At 41.0% G+C, this 25,366-nt stretch overlaps 1 protein-coding gene across 1 annotated transcript; it reads right to left on the bottom strand.

Moving 5' to 3' along the window:
- Positions 1-22,926: 22,926 nt before the first annotated feature.
- On the bottom strand, positions 22,927-24,352 carry LOC120045696 (inward rectifier potassium channel 2-like). Its single transcript, XM_038990640.1, has one exon. It carries the CDS (start codon positions 24,350-24,352, stop codon positions 23,075-23,077), a length of 1,278 nt encoding a protein of 425 aa, XP_038846568.1. The 3' UTR covers positions 22,927-23,074.
- Positions 24,353-25,366: the final 1,014 nt, after the last annotated feature.

Below are 25,366 nucleotides of genomic sequence, written 5' to 3'. Positions count from 1 at the left end.
TTGAAATATCTTTAAATAATGTCTGAGGTACAGGAAACAAACACTCACTTAATAGGGCTGACTGATCTCTGACCTCTGTTCTGACTTCCTCGTGAGGCCTGATCAACCTTAATAGGAAGACAATAGACATAATTGTTTTAATATGGGATATGTAAAAACAAATAATTAAGAAGAAGCTTATTATTTATCAATAGTCCTATGTGTGATTTGGACCACGAGAAGGACAGAGAGTGAGAGCTGTCTCTAGTCTATTTTACATTACCTTATGCGATACAATTATTTCCTTATGGAGTTATCAAGAGATCATGTAATTTGATTTATTCTAATTCGTTAATTTTTTATTTAAGGCAGTGTTGTTGTTTTTTCAGATGCATGAATCACGATGTGAGTCCAAAGGGGAAATTACCAGTCCCCTGGGGCCCTTTGGTAAATATGCAAATTGATTTCTTCACGTCTGCCTGCAAAAGGAAAAAATAGATGATAGTAATGGATGACAGTTACTCCAAATGAATGGAAGTTTTCCCCACTTCAAGTGATATATGTGTATTACTGTTGTTGTTGTGTTTTCTTTGTATTGCTGTTGTTTTCTTTTCTTTGTTTTTGTCCTGCTTCAATAACAAATCTCACCAGATTGGGTCTACTGGATGGTTGGGTTTTCTCCCTAAGGATTAGCCCTCTGACTCCCTGACCTATAACTCTGCAGTGAGATCGCCAAGATGATAAGGGAGTATAAGCCAATTTGCGGGGGTTTCAATGGTGTGTTGTTGTTTTAAACTAAACTGTTGTTCTGGTCTGTCCTCTCTCGAGGTAATGGCAAAGATGGTATATAGATGCATGGAAGATAATTCGGCCGATGAACAGTGATAACCTCTAACCGGCTATAAATGGTGAAAATGGCGTTCAGTATGGTTCTTCACCACTTCTACTGTGAGACCTGAGTCCTAGCCAGCAACAAGTACACAACAGTTGAAGCTATCAACTGCCTTTTCTCTCATGCTTTTTCTCTCAGGAGTGCGACATTGGGTCCATGTGGAGTGATGTCACGTTCGTCATAATGATTGGACCAAAGCGCAGCGTGATCTGGGTTCCACATCTTTTTATTACTAGGTGAAACTCTCAGCAAAACAAAACAATAAATAGCAAAACAAAACGTGACGCTAACATAGTGCTCACAGGCAACTATACATAGTCAAGATCCCACAAAGCACAAAGGGGAAATGGCTGCCTAAATATGATCCCCAATCAGAGACAACGATAAACAGCTGCCTCTGATTGGGCTCCATACCAGGCCAACATAGACATATAATTACCTAGATGACCCACCCTAGTCACACACAAGTGAGCATGGAGAGAGATCCAGTCCAAGCTTCTCTCATGCTGCTGGTTTACTGGTAGGAAAATGGACAAAGACATAATGACTGTAAAGGTAAAATACATTATCAAGGGCCATCCACTTTGAACATGTGCCATTAAAAGGACAAACTGAAACACTACCTGAAGAAGAACATGAAACGCCAGGAAAGGAAGAATGATTGCCGTGAAGGGGTGTGGTCAACCGTGCCCGTAATTTATTTAAGCTTATCCGAAATTGTTTATTTGAGGTATCAGGTTGATTGTGAAGGTCTGCACACTGCAAAAATTATAGTAAATTTAGACTAAGAAGGCATTGGTATTTTAATCTGTCATTACCACAAGTGATGAGAAAAGCGAAGGTCTTACATTAAAATGATAGAACCCACGTGAAGCACTAAGAACTGTCATTCTAAATCTGGGTTGGATAATTTATCAATAGTTATAATTATGATATGGAAAGGCAAGGCTTCTAGAGACAGAGCTGTCCCCTAAAAAAAGGAGAGACACAAGATTGTAGCTTGGGCTAACCTTGCAGCAATCTCATTCTTAGCAAGGTTGGTGTGAAACTATTATAACATGTGTTCACTTTCTATTCCCTGTGAAATGTTATTTACATGCTGTAAGGCGATGTGCCTCTCTGGCTATGATTTCAGCAGCTAACTTGTTTTCTACTCCTCCAGAAGATGGTGAAACAGTTAGATGTCAACTCTGGATGAGCCCCCATTGCCCCCTGTAGTTACAGACGATAAGTAATGATTGAAGGTTGATTTCTGTTAACAAGTTGAGGTTAAGGTCATCTAAACCCTTAACCTGTTTACATTATGTGGAACACTGAGCTGATGAGTCAGCACCAAGTCTTAGCAGAATTGTTAAACAACAGGGTTATATATTTTGACTCGGTTGATGTCCCAGGGACAGTTAGTGAAAACGTAGGTCAATACAACCCGACTGTGGTAAGAAATATGGAAACAATGGTTAACATTGAGAGATTTATTCACCTCTGAATCTATAGATCCGTTGTGTATGTGTGTATTTTTTTATACTCACTCCCATTAATAAAGTATAACCTTTATTATGATTATAGTATTACCATACTTACTGGATTGTACAACCCAGAATGAAGGGTTTGAAATGATGAATGTGTCAGTTTTTTTTTCTGTTGATTTCCCTTACTTTAATAGAGTATAGAATATTTTTATATAGAACATAAAATCTAAATGCTTACATTAAAATGTTATGATTATTATCACACATAGTGATAAGAGGATAGAATGTAATGGGAATTTTAATAGTTGTGCTTTTCTTATAAGTAATTTCTGTGTTCTATTCATGTGCTGTTCTATAAACCAATTTATGTCTTCGTGCAAGTGGTTGACTGAACAAATCCTTCTCTCAGTAGCTGCAATTTGGCAGCACACCCAGACCTTGTTTTGCGAACAAACAAAATATATCTCAGTTTCAAGGTCTCAGCTTAGAGGGTAGAAGCCTCGTGAGGTGTTGGTCTGTCACATGTTATGAAACAGTATTGGTCGGTCACATGAATGAAACAAAACGGTAATGATTAATTAATTATGCTAAATCATGCAAATATAACTTCTCTGTGTATAGCCGTATATAAGACAACTACTGAGTCTACCCAGGGAGAGCTCATGATTGACATGTGTACTATGGTGCATTGAGTTGGTTGGAACATCTCCAGCGCGCTGACAAATAAACAATGATTCATTTAAGATTGACTTTGAGTGTCCCTGTGTAATAATTTCCATGGCAACCAGATAATGTGTTCCCTACAGGCTATAGAAAAGAGCAGAAGTACAGGACAATCTGTTCAGACCCCAGTTCCATTTACAGTTTATGAGAAATAAAGAAATTTGCTCTTTTAGTATTTTCTCAGTAGCTTTCCTGGAGGCGAAAGCCTTCACTTTGATGTCAAAGATAATAAACCACTACAGTAAATACTAAGGTATACTAGTCTGCAACACTACAATGAATACTATAGTACATACTACATTTTTATTTTATTACTGGAGTTATACTGCAGTTAACTGTAAATACTACAGTATACTACAGTAAATACTACAGTCCACAAAAACAGACTTTAGTCCACAAAAACACTACAGTGAATACTACAGTAAAGTCATCAAAACACTACAGTGACTACTGTACATGACTATTTATACCATAGTATGCTATTGTATTTTTTCATGTCGCTAAGAAGTACAGCGATATTTATTTCTCCAGCATTAATTGTATATTGCTATCTTTCATTACAAACCCTGCATCATAATACTTTCCATTTATACCCAATCTCCACATACAGCATACCACACAACACAGTGCAGTAAGCAATCTGAAATGGTGCTATTCTATCCCTTACATTCAGAAACATTATCAGGTGCTTAATGAAAACAAGACAACAACAACATATGGCCTGATGAACGAAGGAATTGTTTTAACAGGTCAAGTAAGGTAATGTCAGCAGCACCAGTAGTAGCAGTCTAGTCGGCATCTGAAAAATCTGTCGGGGTGAAATCCATCTGTTTGTCAAGTGAAGGAGGTCAGAACCCTAGCCAAGACAACCCTCCCATAGACCCTGATCTCTCCCATTGCATTGTCCTGTTGTATTTTTCTTCTGTCAGTAAGGATCAACGAATCAGCACCAGTATTAGTTTGACAGGTTGGCAGGACATGTTGGAAGTCATACAGTCCTTCCTTCCCTGGATAGATAGCTCCACTTAAACACATGCATATGCACTTACACACACACACATACATATGAGCACGCACCCGCACGCATACAAGCACGTACACTATAAATCCCAAGGCATTTTTAACTCAAATACTTCTAGTAAATTGAACTCAAAGTCAATGAAAAGCCATTACTACTTCAAATGTTTGTGGTACTGACTCAAAACTATCAACTAAATTTTAAAATTATGTTAACAAATTAACTTAATACCGAGCACGCTCTACTGTAGGGATCTATATATATATATATATACTAATGACTCAATGAGTAATTGAGTCATTGATTGATTAATCTTATGCCAACAAAGATAAATAACACATTTTTCTAAACTAATCCAAAAATGTAGTTGCACCGTTACTGAAATGGTTGTTGCAGTTTAAATGGCTTAGGTAGTATCCTCACTCTGTCCATAATCCTGGCAGTCATTATGAATGTAGGTTGTGGGGGAATAAAAATTTAATTTGTTGGATATCATAACTCTGGCTGTTCCAATAGGAATAACACATCACTTTGCAAGGCAGCATAATGTGACTTGCAGGTAGGGTTGCAAAATTCTGTTGAATTTCTAAGGTTTTCCTTGAATCTTGGTTGCAAGATTCCTGGAAATTCTCCAACCATTACTTTTACCTTTTTACCTACCTTTTAATCCTACTTGCTGCCCTGATGTGGCCTGTAGACCATGAGTTTCAGGCAACTGTATTAGGGTAAAATAAGGCCTCATGAGATATGTAATGTATTGTTAGAAAGAGGTTAACTTTTTATGATAATATTAGCTTAGGAACTTACTTGGTGAAGGCCACAGAACTGAAAATGAAGGAATTCAATGACCATATCTCTGTCACTAACAAATACAGTCATTGGTGGTAACTCTACAATTCACGCAAAAAGGCAAGGCACACTGGGAAATTATATTGGATGGCTTAGTGGGGGTGTGGCTTTCAGTTAGCTATTTTTGGCCAACTGTGGGCCAGTCGCTGGACCAGGTTCAAGTCCGAGGCGGGGTTACCTACCAAATTCCTTATATTGGTGTCAGGAGTGGGACGTTAAAAAGCTGTGCACACGTGAGGGACTTCATATATAGAGAAGGGGTACATTTTTGCCACTAAAAAGGAACAAATGGCTTTGTCACTGTGGTGGTACCCTAAAAAGGCAAATTTGTACCTTTTCTAAAGGTATGCTTTTGTATCTGTGGAATATATGTAACTAAGGTACTATCTCTGCACTTCTAACTAAAGCTACAATTGATGTACCTTACTTGGTACCACTACAGTGACAAGTGATTGTACCCCTTTAAGTACAATTCACAACTTTCTTTTTGAAGAGTGCCCACACTTGACCTCCCGCACGTGGCCACACCACACATATTGATTGTGAAAGCTGTTGTGAGGTCTAAGGCAAACGCTGTCACTAAATACCGTATGGATATCAAGCTTGGTTCCATTTATCATAGGAACCGGAAACTGTCATAACACCACATGGCTGTGAGAGGATGTGGTGCGGGAGCTGGTGTCATAGGACATGTGAAACAGATCGATACAGGGGCAGAATATCCCCTGTGTGTGTGCATGAGCGTGTGTAAACATCACAGTCGCTCGGGGTGAAGGATGTGGATCTGCCAGCAGTGTGCACACAGCACAGCACCCTGCAGTAGGGTTGGTAAGTGTGTGTGTGTGTGTGCCTTGGTAGAGCATGCCATGGCATGTGACAACCTGCCACCTACTCCCCCTATAGCCCTCCCAATTGCTCCCTCCAAGTCTCCCCAGCCCCCCTTCAGCCCTTCTCCAGCCCCCCATGGAAAGTCTGACAGGTCCAGGTCAAGGCCTCTCTGTAAAGCATCTAATGTGTTAGAATGCCACTGGACTACATCCCTGTGTTCCCATGGATCTTCTCCTACTCTATTTATATGCTTTATTGGGTTGCCATTGTATGGCACGTGCCTATATTACTTCAAAGCTTAATGGCGTGATTTTCACAACTCTATTCTATTCTTCTCTCTCGTGTGGAACAAGACATACTGTACATCAGCCAGTCCATCTCTGACATGGTGGATTTGGGATTCGAACACATGCACGACACAATGACCTCCAATAGCACCGCTAACACCACTGACCTCCAATAGCACCGCTAACACCACTGACCTACAAAAAGCCAAGACATTTCTGAGTCTGGGAAAGTGGTACACTATTCCCTATATAGTGCAATACTTTTGAGCAGAGCCCTGTACCATTTTAAGAATGGACGTGAGTCTTTGGCACTAGCACAGCCACAACAACCACAACAATTGCTGTGGTAAACAGTAACACATCAGCATATTATTATATTTTATTCACAGACAGACAGGACAAGCTCCAGATGATGGAAAAATCCCAGGCTAATGTGTCTGACATTCCTAACCTTTCATATCCGTACCTCTTCTTCTTTTGGTCCTGGCACCTCTACTCACCCCTACTCTGTCTAAGCTGGACGCTAACAGCTGTCCGAGCCCTGGGTGCCGCTTTTGGGAATGTTGCTGGCTTTAGATGGATGGCATTGGGTAACAAAGTCTGCCACCTGGAGAGCTAATGGGAAGAGAGTATATTTTCAACCACAGCCCTGCTAGTCAAGTCTCTAAGGTCTCCTAGGAAACATTCAACAAGGCTTGGTAAATATTTAGTCAATTAAGGAAGAAGACAGGTACTGTTGTATAATAACCTGCTTTGCTTTTTTTACTCTGAGCCATCGATATTGCATAATTTTATTTATCTGTCTAACAGGTGCCTTCCCTATAGGCCTAGATAGCCCTCTGAGATTTGAAAACAAAATTCAATAACACACACAAAAAAATATATATATAGTGCCAAATAAGGGTTATTTGGCTTGTAACTATAGCAAAACCCTTTTTGGTGCTAAATAGAACCATTTTTTGAAGGTTCTATCAAGAAACATGCTCACAAAATTCTAAATTGAACCTTTATGGTGCTATAAATAAACCTTTCCTAAGGTTCTACAAAGGAACATAAAAAAGTTTCTAAATAGCACCAAAAAGGGTTCAGCTATGGTAGCAACCCATTTTTGGTGCTGTATGGAACACTTTCTTTTGGTTTTTAATATAATCTTTATGGAGAATTTTTCTACAAATAACTTTTCTCAATCGCAAATGTTCAAGAAATAACCTTTTGAAGAACAATACAGTTCAAAAAAATTCTGGTTAGCCATATTTTAAAAATTATAATTGTATTAATTCACAATTTGAATCAGGTGGGCTAGCTCTGGAACGGCTGGGGTCCCTGATGAGAGAATTGAGAACTACTGATTTAGTCAACAGTTCTCAACTGACACAATGCCTCACACAATGCCATAGCCATATTTGACACGTAATGACATAACACAAAAAATTAGATAAACTGTAATGACACTCACTCACAGTTCCACAAAAACAGCTGTGAGCAAACCACACCCCTTTTCTGAATGGTAAAGAACCATTAAAGGGCTCAAAGGGTTCTTTGAGTCATTATGGTTCTGAAATGAACCATCATCCTTCCCAAAGAACCCAAAGAACCCTTGAGGAATCCTCTTCTCTTAGTGTGTAGACTAAAACAATATTATGTAGGCCTATTATTTTTACTCGTTGCGCTAGTATCAAATATGCAACTAGGCCTACATGAGTGTGCAGCACTCGCCAACCAGGCTATGTTGTTTTCTTTGTTGTTGCTATTACAATCTTGCTCCTTTCTAGTTTAACATGATAGAAATGACAGAAGGAAAACATTACATTAGATTTGCAGACTGATGACTCATGTTTGTAGTGGCTGTGTCATGTTTCTAAGAAAAGGGTGAGTGAGATAAGATTGAATTAACCAGAGGATCTAGCCGTGTAATGATGATGATGATGACGATATGAATGGTTCCTAATTAGGTGTTATTGTTTACGGTTGTCAGTGAGAAGAGGCAACGTATCCTGGTATCCAGACCAGTATTTGTTTCCTTTTAAACACTTTTCAGCATTTTATTGAGCCTGCCTGATGGGTGGGGTTTGCACTTTTGGGATTATTCTAATGATTCCATCTTATCAGGCAATCTCAATCAAGCGCAGATAAAGTATTGGAAGAGAAAACAAATGCTATTTTAAAACAGAGGGGTGTACTACAAAGCAGGATTAATAAGTTAGTCAGCTAACATCTAAATATTTTGATATATATATATATATATATATTTGAAGATAAGCTTGACATGGGTATGGTCTAATTGACTCAACAACAAATTACGTGTACTTAAGTTCAGCTTTCTTAATGAACTGAAATAAATAGTTATTTTTGGTTGTTTATCAAAGTTAGCTGGCTAACTCATTGATCCTCCTTTATACTATACCCCTCTGGTCTGATTCAGACCACGAGGCAGCTAGGCACAAACCATGGACTCGTCACCCTCCCTGATGCAATGTCATTCAGATGTGGTACGCCACATTAAACCACATCATTATTTTGTTATTACAGCGCTGCATTGCAATCCCGTTTTCACATTCATGTACTGTATATTATGCTAATTCGAGTATAAATAAAATAGAATCGGTATCATTAATCCAAGATTTTGATTACAGTTAACCATAGCACTTTCTTCAACAGCTAGTTTATTGTGCACATTGCTGATAATATTATGATATATTTACTTAAGGTAATTTACTCAAGGTCATTTTACTCAAGGTCATTTGAATGTACAGGATCAGCCCTAGCCTTTTGGGGGCCCTAAGCGAGATTTGGTTGCCCCCGCCTCACAGGAAAACATTTTAAGTGGACCCCTCTTGATGGCGGATAGAACGTTTTTAGTTGTAATCTTAATTTCCTGTTATTCTACACATTTTGTCATGGGGTAGAGATAAATGTTAGCAGTTTTAAAGCAAATTTTCTGCAATTCTACCCATTTTGGCATGGGGTGGAGATAAATGTTAGCAGCTTCAAAGCAAATGTTCTGCAATTCTACACCTTTTGCCAAGATTAATGTCATGTTAATTGGTAGAGGCTAATTGGAGGAGCTATAGGAGAATGGATTCATTGTAATGGCTGGAATGGAATTAATGGAAAGGTATCAAACACATCAAACATATGGAAACCACACGTTCGACTCTGTTCCATTTATTCCATTCCATTCATTACAATGAGCCCATTCTCCTTTTGCTCCTCCAACCAGCCTCCACTGATGTTAATGATATCTGAGTGAGAGTGTCTAATACAATCAATGGGGCCCCCCAAAGGCCAGAGCACATGCACACATGCCCAGCATGCCGGTCGGTATTCGGCCATGATTGCCACAAGTTTAGATAGCTGGCTAGACTAACTTACCAATCTAATAATTGTTAGCTGATATTGATAATTGAGTGAGTGTCAGTGACTGACATAACAACATAATAATTGCTGATGCACAACCAATTTTAGAAATTGCACCTTGTGTATTTTAGTGTTCTAACTCTCAAAAGTAAGTTGCGACCCAGAATGATTTTGGACGGGGGCTCTAAACGAACACTTATGTCGCTTATGCCTGGAATCGGCTCTGTGACTGTATTTTCTTACAAAGCCAGGAATTCAGGGATGCACCTGCCCGTGAACATTTTGGTTGTGTTCCAATTGGCACCCTATTCCCTTTATAGGCTTGGTCTACAGTAGTGCGAATAGGGTGCCATGGGACGCATACATTGAATTGACTAGACTAGAAGGTTTGAAATTTGTTTTGTCAATTGTAGTTCATGGTGTTGTAATGGAAGGTTGGTGGTCTGGGGTTCAACTTCAGACTGGATTCCAGCTCTGTCTGGGTATATTTTAAGGCCAAGGAACGAACTCAGAGTACACTTTAAAGGTCTCGAACAGTCAAAATCATGTTTTCATGAAATTGGACATTTATTTGGATGAAACCAGATCGAAGTATAATGACCAAAGTATGAGAAATTTCTGTTGCTTCTATATTGCTAAAGTTGAATCATTAAGTTACTGGTCCCCTCCCCTATGTCAAACACTTGGATTCTGGAGGTGGAATGGCGGTGGGATTAAGCAACGTTGCAGAAGGCATGTTCACAGAGGGGTGTTGTTTACGTAGCTAGGTAGCTAATCTACTGATGCCAATATTTTGACTACAACGTGTCAGCAAATACAATTAGAGGTTTCCCCCATTTATCTGTGTCTGGTGTTAGCTAGTTACTGGCTAGCTAGGTCTTCAGCCAGCATGGAACAAAAGCAAGGGAAGGGTTGCAGTTGTCATGTCATTACATCGAGAGACATGCCAAATGGGAAATTCATAATGTACAAACTTCTAGACGTCATTAATAGTCATGATATGTAAACATTGTCAGGTAACTGCCAAAATAAAGGAAACACTTGAGTAAATGAGGGATATAAAGTATATTTAAAGTAGGTGTTTCCACACAGGTGTGGTTCCTTACTTAATTTACCAACTAAATCAAATCAAATTTTAATGGTCACATACACATATTTAGCATATGTTATTGCGGGTGTAGTGAAATGCTTGTAAAAACGTCCCATCATGCTTGGGGTCATATATGAAAATACCCAGTTGCCCATTATTTAGGCTGCTATGGCTAGAAGAAGAGATCTCAGTGACTTTGAAAGAGGGGTCACAAAGGAGCATAGGGGGTTTAAAGTGTGTGCGTGTGTGCTCAACCCAATTTGACACTTATGGGAGATTCTGAAGCGGCGCAAGAGACAGCATTTCTAACACCATCAATAAAACTCCGAGTTCCAGACACTTGTAGAATGTATGCCAAGGCACATTGAAGCTGTTCTGGTGGCTCTCTCGGCTGGTGGTGGCCCAACGCCATAGACACTTTATGTTGGTGTTATTTTGGCAGTTACCTGTGTATACAGTGCCTTCGGGAAGTATTCAGACCCCTTTACTTTTCCATATTTTGTTAGGTTACAGCCGTATTCTCAAAAGGATGAAATATTTTTTCCCCCTCGTCACAATACCCCATAATGACAAAGCAAAAACTCCACCAAAAAAATCCCCAAATGCAGGTGTGCAAAAATGTATATTTTGTTTTAAACCTTTTTTAGAATAAGGCTGTAAAGTAACAAAATGTGGAGAAGTCAAGGGGTCTGGATACTTTCCGAAGGCACTGTATGTAATGTGCCCAGACTTCCCCCTGTAAAGTTTCCACTGAAGTTGTTCAAGATGAACTGGCTAGCTAGCTTGATAAACAGTGCTGACAATTCCATTTGGGGTAGCTAGCTAAGATATACAGCCAACATTTTGTTTATATTGATGCTGTTACAATAACAAAACAGTTGGATAAACAAATAATTTGTGAAACCATGATGAGATGTATGACAGTTTCCTGTCAAAGACGTGGATGTCGATTAAGGCACCCCCCCGCACCTCTCTGATTCAGAGGGGTTGGGTTAAATGCGGAAGACACGTTTCAGTTGAATACTGAAACGTGTTGTTCAGTTGGACAACTGACTAGGTATCCCCTTTCCCTTCCCTTTCCCTCCCAGTTCCATCTGGTGTGGAAAGGCACAATGGAACACTGGGGTGGGCTTTGGGCCTCAAAGACAATTTCCTTGATTCCTCGAAAGCATTTGATCCAGTGCTGGGTAAAGCTCACAAGCTCACTATTTGAAAAAACAGAGGACTTTATAAACCAAGCGGACTTTATAGGGCCATAATAACATTGTCATGTTTGTGTGTGCTTAAACACCACTAGTAGAATGAAATTGTTTCCAAAATAGTCTAACATGAATGGGTAATTTTTCTCTCATTGACCAAAGACAGGAAAGAGGCCACCCTCTCTGTATCTATTTGACTGAAATGGTTGTATAATCTTTTCAGTCTGATGCTTCATTCATCCTATTTTTACCAGATGCTCTTATCCAGAGTGATTTTATAAATGTTCATACTGGTCCCACATTGGAAGTGAACCCACAACCATGAACTTGTTGTGCCACGGACTACCAACTGAGCCACACGGGAACACCATCCCCCATCCGACATATACAGGCTTCAGAAGCGTTTAAAAAAGTTGTACTAAAATGGCCTTTCCAATAAATATAGCATCAAAATGCTCTTTGAATTATATTGAGCTGGTGTTGTTCCTCGGTCGTTCAGTAACATCCACCGAACGTGCTACCTGTCCCAGACCTGCTGTTTTCAACTCTTAATGATCGGCTATGAAAAGCCAACTGACATTTATTCCTGATTATTATTTGACCATGCTGGTCATTTATGAACATTTTGAACATCTTGGCCATGTTCTATTATAATCTCCACCCGGCACAGCCAGAAGAGGACTGGCCACCCCTCATAGCCTGGTTCCTCTCTAGGTTTCTTCCTAGGTTTTGGACTTTCTAGGGAGTTTTTCCCAGCCACCGTGCTTCTACACCTGCATTGCTTGCTGTTTGGGGTTTTAGGCTGGGTTTCTGTACAGCACTTCGAGATATTAGCTGATGTACGAAGGGCTATATAAAATAAACTTGATTTGATTTGAGTAGCTGGTGTTGTTCCTCGGTCGTTCAGTAGCTGGTGTTGTTCCTCGGTCGTTCAGTAGCTGGTGTTGTTCCTCGGTCGTTCAGTAGCTGGTGTTGTTCCTCAGTTTCAGTCGCTGATGTTTTTCCTCAGTCGAGAGAGAGAGAGAGAGAGAGAGAGAGAGAGAGAGAGAGAGAGAGAGAGAGAGAGAGAGAGAGAGAGAACTTCTTTGAGTTTAATGTTTACTATACATTTATATTGTTTATTTCACTTTTGTTTATTATCTACTTCACTTGCTTTGGCAATGTTAACATATGTTTCCCATGTCAATAAAGCCCTTTAATTTAATTGAGAGAGAGAGAGAGAAAGAGAGAGAGAGAGAGAGAGAGAGAGAGAGAGAGAGAGAGAGAGAGAGAGAGAGAGAGAGAGAGAGAAGGGGGAGAGAGAGAAAGAGATAAATCAAATCAAAGTTTATTTGTCACGTGTGCTGAATACAACAGGTGTAGACCTTACAGTGAAATGCTTACATACAGGCTCTAACCTACAGTGCAAAAAAGGTATTAGGTGAACAATAGGTAAGTAAAGAAATAAAAAACAACAGTAAAAAGACAGTGAAAAATAACAGTAGCGAGGCTATATACAGTAGCGAGGCTATAACAGTAGCGAGGCTACATACAGGTACCGGTTAGTTGGGCTGATAAAGATAAAGAGGGGGAGAGGGAGGGGGGAGAGAGGGGGGAGAAGGAAGGAGAGAGAGAGCGAGAGAAAAGGGAGAGAGAGAGGGGGGGATATAAATGTTGAGCAGACCATTTGTCACTCCTCTACAGGCTCAGGTTGCTGTGACCAGCTGCAGTGCCACCCTGGACCCTGTACCTAACCCTCCCTTAAACCCTTTATCTGGCCCCTCACCACTGTCTGGTCTAGGTTGTGCCTGTATGTCCGCCTGCATGTGCCAGGTTGAGTGTATCTTTATCCCTTAATCCGGGACAAAGGAGAGGAGAGGACATGAACCAAATAGATACCATGTTTACAATACCTTCCCTTACGTAGATAATGATTGCTTTAAAAAAAAAACATATTTGTCTTTAACACTGCATTGTTGGAAAGGGACCCATAAGTAAGCATTTCATTGTTAGTCTACACCTGCTGTTTACCACACATGTGACAAATAAAATGTGATTTGATTGGAGGGTTGATTGTTCAGACTCGAAGAAAAAGTTATCTGGACTAGTTTCAACTAGTCTTCTCTTATACTTTTTGCCAGCTGATAGTACCTTATAGATACTGTAGGACAAGAGTACCAAGATCTTACAAGATCCTCTAAGATCTTGAACAAGATCGCTACCAGGGTAGTGGCGTATACGCTCATTCAGGTCTGGGTAGAGTTACCATCAAGACATACTTGGGATTTTCGGTTTTACACAGTGGCATGTGCTGTAGTGCTATGCGGTTTGAGTCTTACGTCTGTGCGTGTGTGTGTGTGTCTGTTGCCTGGGGCCGCTGTCAAACAGCAGATGCAGGAAATGGAAACAAGTCTTTTGGGTATTAAGAAAAGTATTCAGCTGGTCTGCTCCACAGTACAGGACAGTTATTTCAGCCAATAGAGGATAACTAACTCAATGGGAAGAGAGATAATTATGAATTATGCAGTGTGATACAATAGCAGTAAAAATAAAAATAAAAAGTATTAACTGATTTTGCCCAGTTATAGAAGTACAAAGCTACAAGTATCTAACACATAACACTGTTATGTGAAAATTATTATGTAATATTATGCATAATTCATGGTGCAAGCCATTCATTTCAATACTTTTGAAGTTAAGTTAGCTTTGTACAATACCAGGTACAACCATGGTGTGCACATTCCTATTTGAAATGAATGCATTACACAGATCATATCTCTGGAGCTATAAATGTCATAACTTGCTCCATAACTTATTGCTCCCAATCGACAATGGCAATCAAACCTCTTGTGATCAATGATCGACCCATTGAAATATGGAATGATGTGGGTGGCTTAAAGGTTTCGTGGACACAAGCTCAATTTCACTCTGAAAGCGGACTCCCTAAACGTGGGCATTGTGCGGCTGTTCGGCCATGGAAACCCATTTCATGAAGCTCCAGACAAACAGTTTTTGCGTTGACTTGCTTCCAGAGGGAGTTTGGACGTGTTACGACCTTCAACACTCTGTGGTCCGTTCTGTGAGCTTGTGTGGTCTACCACTTCGCTGCTGAGCCATTGTTGCTTCCAGATGTTTCCACTTCACAATAACTTACTGTTGACCGGGGTAGCTCTAGCAGGGCAGGAATTTGACAAACTGACTTGTTGGAAAGGTGATACTGCCACATTGAAAGTCACTGAGCTATTCAGTAAGGCCATTATACTGCCAATGTTTGTCTAGGGAGATTGCATGGCTGTGTGCTTGATTTTTTTACACATGTCAGCAACGGGTGTGGCTGAAATTGCCAAATCCACTAATTTGAAAGTGTGTCCACAAACTTTTATATATATAGTGTAGCTAGGTGAGACAACCACGTATCTACATAGGACAGTCGTAGTAAGTACATTTAGCAACTTAAGTACTAGTACGAAAATAATAAGACTGTGATGTGGTTTGTCATGTTTCTGACTGCTGCTCTACAATTTGAAAGAGGACAAAAAAGTTTTTAGCGCAAGAGCAATGTGTTGCATGCTGTCTTGTTACAGAGTGGCTTGTCTCTGATGGTGACTGTGTGTGGCATGACACCAAAGAGAAGTCAACTGTATCTGGCAAAGCTTCAAAGTCGGCATTGAGGAGTCAGAGCTAGTTAGGCTTTTGAAGCCCCTGGACTGTCCGGTTCTTGAAAATGTCCTCTATCACCTTGCTAAGTCATTTGAATGGCTCAGATAGGTAGCATCACAAAACAGTGTATTATCGACCGCTGGTATGAGCAGGCGTATTTCACACATTTGATCATCAAGATCAAATATACAGAAATGTATGTCCACATATAAAACAGTTTTTTATGCTAGATGCCAAGGGATAAACAAAGTTATCCACTGCGTGTAGTTTTCCGAGGCCAGTCGCCCAACTATTATCTTGTTGTTGTCTATCATTGTGAGGTACATATTTACTTGCCCCATCTCCCTCTTCGGTGGACCCTGGAGGTATCCTCATACTTGGAGGTGCAGTTATTTTTCAACTGGGCAGGTATTTTCTAAGCCCTCCTCTGCCTTCATCCGTCATTCAACTGTATTATAAATCACTGCAACCTTCGACACTGTCACATACTGTCAACACGTTCAGACAGAACAGGTCAGGAACTCTGGTCCAAGAACATGAGCACTAACTGAACTGACCATTGGGGCATACCAATGATACATGCGCAACTGGTTTAAAACTGGTTGAAATTACATCATTACATATTTAAAACCAGTTTTTGGTCCTTTTGTAATCTGGTTGTAATGGCATCACATTGTCTTTTAAAAACAAATCTGCCAAAAAGCCTTTCAATTTGACCCTGACGTCCCTAAAGCAAAAGGGAACCTACCTAACCCTGCTGCTCTTCTGAGGCAGGTTTTGTCTGGCAGGTTCAATCCAGCAAACACCGGAGGGATCACAGGTCTGGAAGAAAGCTGGATCTGTCTGAAAAGCTAAGTTCCCATTCAGGTTCAATAGCAAGAAAGGGTGTTTCCGGTCATATTTGCTTGGGGAGGGAGGTGGATTGTTTTGTGTTGTTGCCCCCATTTTATAGCTCTAAACTGTTGTCCTTTGATTCGGATCTTGGAAAATCACAAATATTCAAAAGGTTGATAAATGGCTGAGCAAAAAAAGTGTCAAATTTTGTTAAATTAAAGATTATCAAACTATAAACTGCCGCTAATACCTGGTCTCTGTCTCTTATGGGTTTGCATAATGAAAGTTAGTCCAACATTTCCTATTTGGGATGTTTGTTCTGCTCATATACAACTTTATTGTTTGCATAAACAGGGGAGGTGCGGAGGTGGAGGGTGGAGGATTGAAAGACACAATAGAAGAACAGAAGCTCACCAACAGTAGCCAGAACCGCTACACTGCTACACTGCAAGGCACTTAACAATATTGGACTATTATTTCCTTTTGAACAGGAAGTAGCCTCAATGTGCCTTTCCTAGTCACTACTTTTAAATGAATAATTCAATGAATAAATTGATTATTAAATGGTGTAACCAGAAATGGATTGACTCCTTGCTCCATACTTTCCCACCAACGTCCCCCTCCGTGTCTCACTTTTATTGCCCTCCTCCCTTGGCGGTACATACCCAGCCAACATGACATTGGCATGATGTGGGTCCAATAAGGGCTAAAATATTGGCCCCACGTAGGCTTCCCACATTGGGCCGATGCACCTTTGCTCGTACGGCTCCACATTAGCCCCCAAGGCATTGCCCCAGTGTGGCCCATTGTGGGCAGCCCTCACTTCGCCTGAAATAAGCCAACCCTTTTGGATCGGCTGCCCATTACATTGCATCAGAAAGAAAACAGAGATGTTGCTATATACATATTTTTACTACTTAAACATTTATCTTATCTGACATGCACTTATCTAAGTCTTTTTACAGACTTCATCAATGGCAGTGTTTATCCTCTTCGGTGGAGTTTAACGGCGGTTGGCATCCAATATTAAAACCCAGCACCTTATTACACTACTTTAACCCTATCTGATCCTACCCCAGGCCAATGGCCTGAGAGGACGGGACACTACCACTCCACACACCCTGTAACTCTTCTGAAGTCAAATATCGTACACCCAAATACTTCTCTGCAGCTGCCACCACAACATCTATTTTCTGTGACTTACGCTCCATCTCTGCAGTACAGTTGATAACTATTGCTATGAACACTAAGAAGCTAACCTTACTGAAACATATATCATTCATTGGCCTATCCCTCTGTTCTGGCACAGATCTACTATTCACAGGGATCCTCTCAGAGTCCCTCACCTTTGATCCACCCTCCTCTACTTTCTTCACTGCCTCAGCATAAGACATCTTCTGCACTACTCTGACCCTGGCCACCTCAACCTGCCTCTCTCGCACCAGACACTTCCGATCTCCAGCAACATGGGCACCCCTATAGTTGACACACACAACTTTTTCCACCGAAACTACACATTCCTCTGTCCCATGTCCTCCTGCACACTTCCCACACCTTGGAATCTTTCTCCTACACATTGCTGCGACATGACCATAAACGTGACACCTATAATACCGCAGTGTATTCGGTACAAAAGCTCTAACAGCATAACTCATATATTCTAACTACCTTGTCAAGTAGAGACTCTGAATAGAAGCTCAAAATAACAGACTGTGTCATCTCGGTTTCACCATGCTCCCCACCGGATATGCGTTGCACCAAATGGCGGGCATCACAAACACCAGGAATTTCAACTTAAATTGCTCCTCCTCCACACACGCTACCACAAAAATCACTCCCTTCAACAGAGCAAAGCAAGAAACAGGTATTTCCCCAAGTTGAGTCACACGGAGTGCCTTCTCCCTCTGATCTGAAGAAACAAACAAACATCACAAGTCCACTTTAGCGCCTGCTCCCTCTGATCTGAAGAAACAAACAAACATCACGAGTCCACTTTGAGTTTTAAATTATTGTTATTATTATATTTTTTTTGACGTCACACAACAGAACACTTAAACTGGAACGACACTCCAAGAGATGTTCACACAAAAATTGCTTGTGACCTTAGAGCTACAAGGTCATATCTAAAAAATAAGATTCCAAGATCATTCGGAACGCTCAATGGCTTGAATGGTGTTTTTAAATGTTGTTATTTTTCACTTAACAACATGAATTGGAGTATATGCTGAAACCACGCCTGCAAATGTTCTAATTAGAACCTGCCTCTACATTATGACGTAGCTGGGCTTGGTGTGGGCTAGCCTGTGCTGGGCTTGGTGTGGGCTAGCCTGTGCTGGGCTTGGTGTGGGCTAGCCGGTGCTGGGTTTGGTGTGGGCTTGGTGTTTTTGGCGCCCTCCTTGCCCACCATATACCCACATGTGGCCAATAGCTTCATGTTTGCTGGGCAGTGTCTTCATCCCAAATGGCACCCAATTCGCTATATAGTGCACTACTTTTGACCAGGGCCCATAGGGCTTTTGAGTCATTCTTGACAAATGAGTCGATTCTTAAAACAGAACTGGAGTTATTATCTGACTCTATTTCTCTCTCTTCTGCCAGTTTGATAGGAAGTGAATCAGATCACTTAGCTGCCAGAATACATCAAACACAAACACACACACACACATCCACAGCACTGATGCCAGTTAAGACTCCAGAAGTTGACATTAGTGTCAATCTTCATGAACTGTAAATTTAGGAATTTTCCATGGAGCTCGGTTTTATCCTGTTTTTCTCCATCCTCCCTCTTCTCTCTTGAACACACGTGCAAGGGTGGAGGCTTATTGTCATCCGTTTCTTTTTCCTCTCTTCCAATACTGGATTTTGTCTTTGTGACATGATGACAGGGCAATTACACAAGACACTGTTAAAAAGCTTCAAACAATGTTTTTTTTCTCTCATTAATTTTGTCTTCAGAGCAGACCTGTGATTTAGAGCAATTCCTATAGATTCCCGGTTTAACCATAATATCTGTCACTAATGAAATATTGGTTTGTTGGGTCCTTACTTTGTATTTCTAGTGTGACCAGTAGCCACTGATGTGCCTTCTATCCCTCTGTCTTGCCCGCCAGGTGCGTCTGGTCTGCTAGTCAAGGGACGTGGTTGTGCCAGTGCCAGTGCCAGTGCCAGTGCCAGTGCCAGTGCCAGTGCCAGTGCCAGTGCCAGAGCACCTCCCTCGACAGATAGTTTTGTAATTTGGAAGGTTGACGTGCCTTGGGAGGACAAATTGGAGTCAGAGATAGTCCCTTAGAATCAATAGTCTTAAATATTTTGTAAGTATAGTGTGTGCATTATAGCACTGGTAAACATTACAATGAGATCTGCTCTCCTTCTCTTTGGGCACGCCAGCTTGAAAGTTCAGTGGGGCCTGGCAGAATTAAGTTTCTGTGATTGCTATGGAAATTGTGTGCGCTTAACCTTGAGATGTATCATTGCACATTTCCCTGACACTATAAGACTGTCTGTTATGCAGAGATCATTGAAAGAAATGGACTATGTTAGAAACTTAAATTATATATATTTTTTTATATCTTGGAGAATAAAACCAAATTTGCACTCAATGTCACAGTTGAGATACATGTAAATGACGGGATGTAGAGATAAATCAGTGATAAAAACACTCAATACCTTGGAGTATTGAAAATTAGCCCAAAGTCTGACCATACTCTGGTCATACTTGAAATACAGCAATCCATTCTCATGGTCTGGGGAGTTACAGTAGCTGAAGTTGATTGGAAACCACAGATTGACACTCATAGACTAATTGTGGAGAATTGGAACAGTCATTATGAGTAGCACAAAGATCAATACAATTACAGTGGACTGCAAGACAAGATGAGCGATGTACAGAGCAGGAAAATGCCGGGGAAAGTGTGTCGAATCAAGAGAAACTGAAAGAGATGGATATACTGTAGGTGGAGTGTCAGAGTGAGAGAAATAGAAAGGGGTGCTGCTAATCCCTATTGGTTTAATAATAATCCCTAATGCGTTCTAGGAAGACGACAAGACGTAGGACAGGGGTGCTGCTTAGTATCACAAGCTAAACCACTACTGTAGAAGGTAAGACTTCTGACGCACATGTACAGGGTCCCTTCAAAACATACTCTACCAGAGCTGATCCACTGGCCCTTGGCCAATTCTGTATTTTTCCATATTGCATCCCAAATGGCACCCTACTCCCTATATAGTGTACTACATTTGACCATGGAGCAGAGCTCTGGTCAAATGTAGTGCATTATGTAGGGAATAGGGTGCCATTTGGCAAAGACATATCTGTCTTGAGGATTGTTCATATTCTCAGAGGGACACTGAGATGTTCTCATAAATATATCACAAACTTTGTCTGGTTTATTCAATGGCTTGATGCCTTAGTACTAGTACTAGATACAAGATAAGGGGGATTTTCACAACATCCTACAGTAACCCCAGAAGCCTGATGATAGATATTTAACGTACTATTTCCCTGATGGAAGATAATACTTTTGTTTTTACGTGACCTCAATAACAGATTTTTAGGTAACTTTAAATAATTGGTGGTTTACTGTGTTACTGTATGTCAATATCTTAAATTATTATAATGATTATTACAATGGCAATGAACACAACATCATTTGATCATTCATTGAGGTTTTATTGAAAAAAGTAACAATATAATAGCATGTACAATAATAATAATATTATTAATAATATAAAATCTGTACATTCCATTGTTTTGCAGTACAACTGGAAGACTCTGATACAAAATTACTGCAACAGGGAGGGAGGGGGTCTATGTACAAGAAAAGGAACATTTTAGCCGAATGGCCTTCAGTCAAAGAAATAGGAGATAGATTTGCCATAATGCAAACTCTATAGGCTTTCAATAGATCTTATTAATATGCCTAGGTTACAGTACTGTTGGCTTAGTTTAAACCATGTTTTCCAATCCAAGATTCCCAAGTAAAACAACAAACAACTTAAAATGAAAAATAAAATAATATTTGATATCAAGGCATGGTAATCCTTAGGCATACTCTGGATATAAGTACACGTTCATGAACAGCAAAGACATTGATAGAGTATGATAGAGGGGTAGATGCATTGTATTTTATAGTCTCCTTATTTAAAGAGACTTTAGGAGAAGATATTCTCTTTTTGTGATGGCAGAATTGTGGATGACTAAAGTACTAAGACGAAACTGATGTTTTGTTGTTTTGCTTAAACATATTTTTTACTGAAAAATAACTATTGTAACACTGTACTTGAGTTATTTTCTGAGCATGTGCTAACACCTAAAAAAAACAGTTAAAACATGTTGCTGATCTAGTCTAGTCTGGCTTATATCTTTGGCTTTGAATATGAAAATGACGGTAACACTTGTTACTACTGAAAGCCTCTCATCATAAGAGCCACATAACTTTGCGTATCATAACTGTATCACAGTGAGATTGAATAAGTCGTATGCTGAATGAGTTCCAATTAAGTGCTATGAACACTTCTAAAAGGAGTGTTTGAAAATAAATATTTCCTCTACATTTTTTTTTCTTTCGAAAAATGCTCTACTTCTACCATTAACAAATGGATGAGACACTCAACAATTATTATGATGATAATAATACTCTTTGGCTTCTTCTGTTATCAAACCCTACAAAATGCAACAACGTAGCAGCACTTTTTGAGAACATTTGTATGCTCATTTTCACTCCCCCTTGTCTTGTAGGCATTAATTCAGTTATGCTAAATTTCAATACTAATACCACCCTGCTCATTTCCTTCACACAAAACAGAAAACAGGCATGTTTCTATTGAATTGACCAGCATTGAACGGCCCTTTCATGTACAGTATGTTATGTTGTATGTCTGTTATGAGACCAGCTCAAATAACAAAAGTCCATACAGGTTCAAATATCTGCTTTGGATAAGTACTGTATTGAAGTAGCAGTTCATATTAAAAGGTATCAAATTGATAATCTAGTTTTTTGGGGGGGGGGGATTTGTTCCGCTACTTTACAACAGCTGCATAGTATTTTCTCCAATAGGTTAAAGCTACATTGAGCTACATTTCCTTTGATGCAATTCACTAAAGCCTTCAAAGATCGCCCAGTTCACTGCAACATGAGGCTCTAGTCAAAGGCAAAATCAGTTGTGCATTCACTGGAAAATTGGTGATAAATTCCAATCTCATTATAAGGAAAAAGGGCTGAATTGCAGCTTAATTGTTTGGATAAACATTAAATAACTTTATAGTACTTTAGAGATGGTTGCCCATGATCAATTAAAAAGTGCAAATTAGCTAAATACAAACGTATTTGGTTTTCACTATGAAAGAGCAGAACTTTCAAAATGTTTCTCTTACTCTATGGGTGGACATCTGTATGTTTTCCCCCAGTTTCTCTGAAACGAGAAAGTAGAGAATTTGCATATAGCAGCATTTTTCTTTTCAACTAAAGGGCAGTGAATAGAAATCAAAACTACAGTTCTTAAAACCATCTTGTTCATTATTTGCTGGACAGATACACAGAGACATGCCTGCTAATTTCAAGTCATTATATCTAACATCCCTTCCAATGTTATATAGATGCATGTTCCTGTCTATCCATAGATGCTAGAGATGTATACTTTTCATTTTCTTGTGGGAACCATTTTTCAAGAACATTTTCCTTCATCTATGCACATTTCATAGTGCTGTTTTTGTTGTAATATGCAATTACATTGTTTTAAGAAACTATTACATACAAGTCCCCGGCTACCCCCTTCCCACAGCAGTACCGTCGGCATGAATCTGTCCTTTACACAAGGCCCAGCTCAGCTCAATGTGCCTTTTAGAACAACAAGACGTGATTCTAGAATCAGAAACGTCTTCTCTGTGAGGTGGTTTGAAGTCTCTGCACAGTTATATTTCAGATTCTCGCCTCAGGGGCCTGGGCTCTAGTGGCACAGTGGCCTGGTGATGCGCAGAGTCTGAGATATTGTCTGTGTGAGTTACGTCTGGGCCCACGCTACCCCCGTTCCCCTCGTCCGTCTCCTCTTTGTTAGTCAGCGCCACCTCGTTCTCGTAACAGAAGGAGTTGGAGCTGGACAGGATGTATTTTTTCTCTGCCAGGTCTCTGGCACTGCACAGCGGAGTGCTGGGCACCTCGTAAGTCTTATGAAAGCGAGAATAGTCCACCTTGTAGTAGCTCTTCTCCTCGAAGAGCACTGGGTCAAAGCGGTGGCCCCAGAGGATCTCGCTGGCCAGGTAGGAGCTGCGGCACTGGGTGGTCATGGCCGTGGCCTCCACCATCCCCTCCAGGATCACCACGATCTCAAACTCGGACGTCTCCAGCTGTTGCTTGCTCATGTCATAGAATGGGCTGTCCTCGCTGATCTCGTGGACGATGGTGATGGGGGACACCAGGAAGATACGGTCGACTCCGCTGTCGAAGCCCACGTCGATGTCCACTTGGTCCAGAGGGATGAACTCCCCCTCTGCAGTGGTGCGCGACTTGAGGAGCTGTGCCCGAACGTGGGCCTCCACAAGGTGGCTTTTCCTCAGGTTCCCCACGCGCCACATTAGACACAGCTTGTTGTCCCTCATGGCCACTGTAGCGTTGTGGCTGAACACCAGCGTCTCGTTCCTCTTCTTGGGCTTGGCCATCTTGGCCATGACGGCGCCGATGATGAAGGCGTCAATGATACAGCCCACAATGCTCTGGAAGACCACCATGAAGACCGCCACAGGACACTCGTCGGTTACATAGCGGTAGCCATAGCCGATGGTGGTCTGGGTCTCGATGGAGAAGAGGAAGGCTGCGGTAAAACTACTAACGTTGGAGACGCACTTCTGGGCGTCGTTCTCCAGGTCCCCGTGGAAGATGGCGACCAGCCAGAAGACACAGCCGAAGAACAGCCACGACAGGAGGAACGCTAGGCAGAAGATGACGAACATCCACCGCCAGCGGATGTCCACACAGGTCGTAAAGATGTCGGCGAGATAACGCTGGCCCTTCTCAGAGACATTGATGAACTGCACGTTGCAGTGACCGTCCTTCTTGACAAAGCGGCTCTGGGGCTGGTGCCTCGTGTGCACCTTGCCCTTGCCGTACCCGTTGGGCACTGCCACAGTGGCCAACTTCATGCCGTGCTCCTCGGTAGACACTATGCTGTAGCGGTTGGCTCGCACACTTCCCATCACCTCGTTCTGGTGGGAGGGCTGTGGCGCTGCTTCTGCTTTGGAAAACAGTCTGAGTTTTTGGAAAAAGCGTTGGAGAAACAGTTTTGAAACGCTAAGGGGGACCAACTCAAGCAGGAAATGGGGTGGTGAAGTGAGGCGGACAGGGGGACGGAGGGAGGAGGAGACAAAGCCTCTCTCTCTCTCGGTCCTTGACGGCCTCTGGTATCCACAGGGCTGAGGATGATGAGTTGATCAGTGCTCTCTCATCGGGCGACCGGACCTCAGCAATGATGTATGCTGAGGGAAAAAGAGATAGGAAGGTGTTAGACTTACTGACGGTGTCAAAGAACGGATACAGAGGTAAGAATCTATTAGTAATGATACGAGTCATGATAAAAGCAATATGAACTCAATGTCCTTATTTAAAGGTAACAGCTTCCAATCTGAACTCTGTACATGAAATAGTCACCAACTGTCATGGATTATTATATCATTATCCCATCGATTACCATGTAGTGTGTGCAGCCTGAGAATACCATCAAATACTGTATACCCAAGAGCAAGAACAAGCACGTCTCCTCAAGCCAACAATATTTCATTCAGTTATGACAAAATAACAACCGTATTCAACCCCGATCCTGGCTTTTCCACTCTCCACTGAGAGAGGTTACAGAGTAATAGGAGTAAGGTCCCACTGATGGTCATTCACAAAGCATACTTGTTTTTGTTGGCCTCAGTGTCGACAAGATAATTTCTTGTTGGATTGTGGGTTACGGTGTTTCTACGGGATCCCATGTACGGGATTCTTTGGACTTTTTTCAAGTTCTTGACCTACCGTTACTGTTAACTGACGACTGATCATCGTCGGATGCACATGTCACTTTCAAAATGTTATATTTACCAGCACATTTGTTGCAACATGGAAGAGGAAATAACAGTCTTGAATGATTGGTTTAATATTGCTTAACAAGCAGGCCCGTCACTTCCACTCTGTGAAGTAGGGTTGTCAGTAGGCCCGTCACCTGTCAAGTA

This window comes from Salvelinus namaycush, chromosome 4, assembly GCF_016432855.1.
Source record: "Salvelinus namaycush isolate Seneca chromosome 4, SaNama_1.0, whole genome shotgun sequence".
NCBI classification, from domain to species: Eukaryota; Metazoa; Chordata; class Actinopteri; order Salmoniformes; family Salmonidae; genus Salvelinus; species Salvelinus namaycush.
The sequence above is the reverse complement of the archived record's forward strand: the minus strand, read 5'-3'. Positions and strand labels throughout refer to the sequence as shown.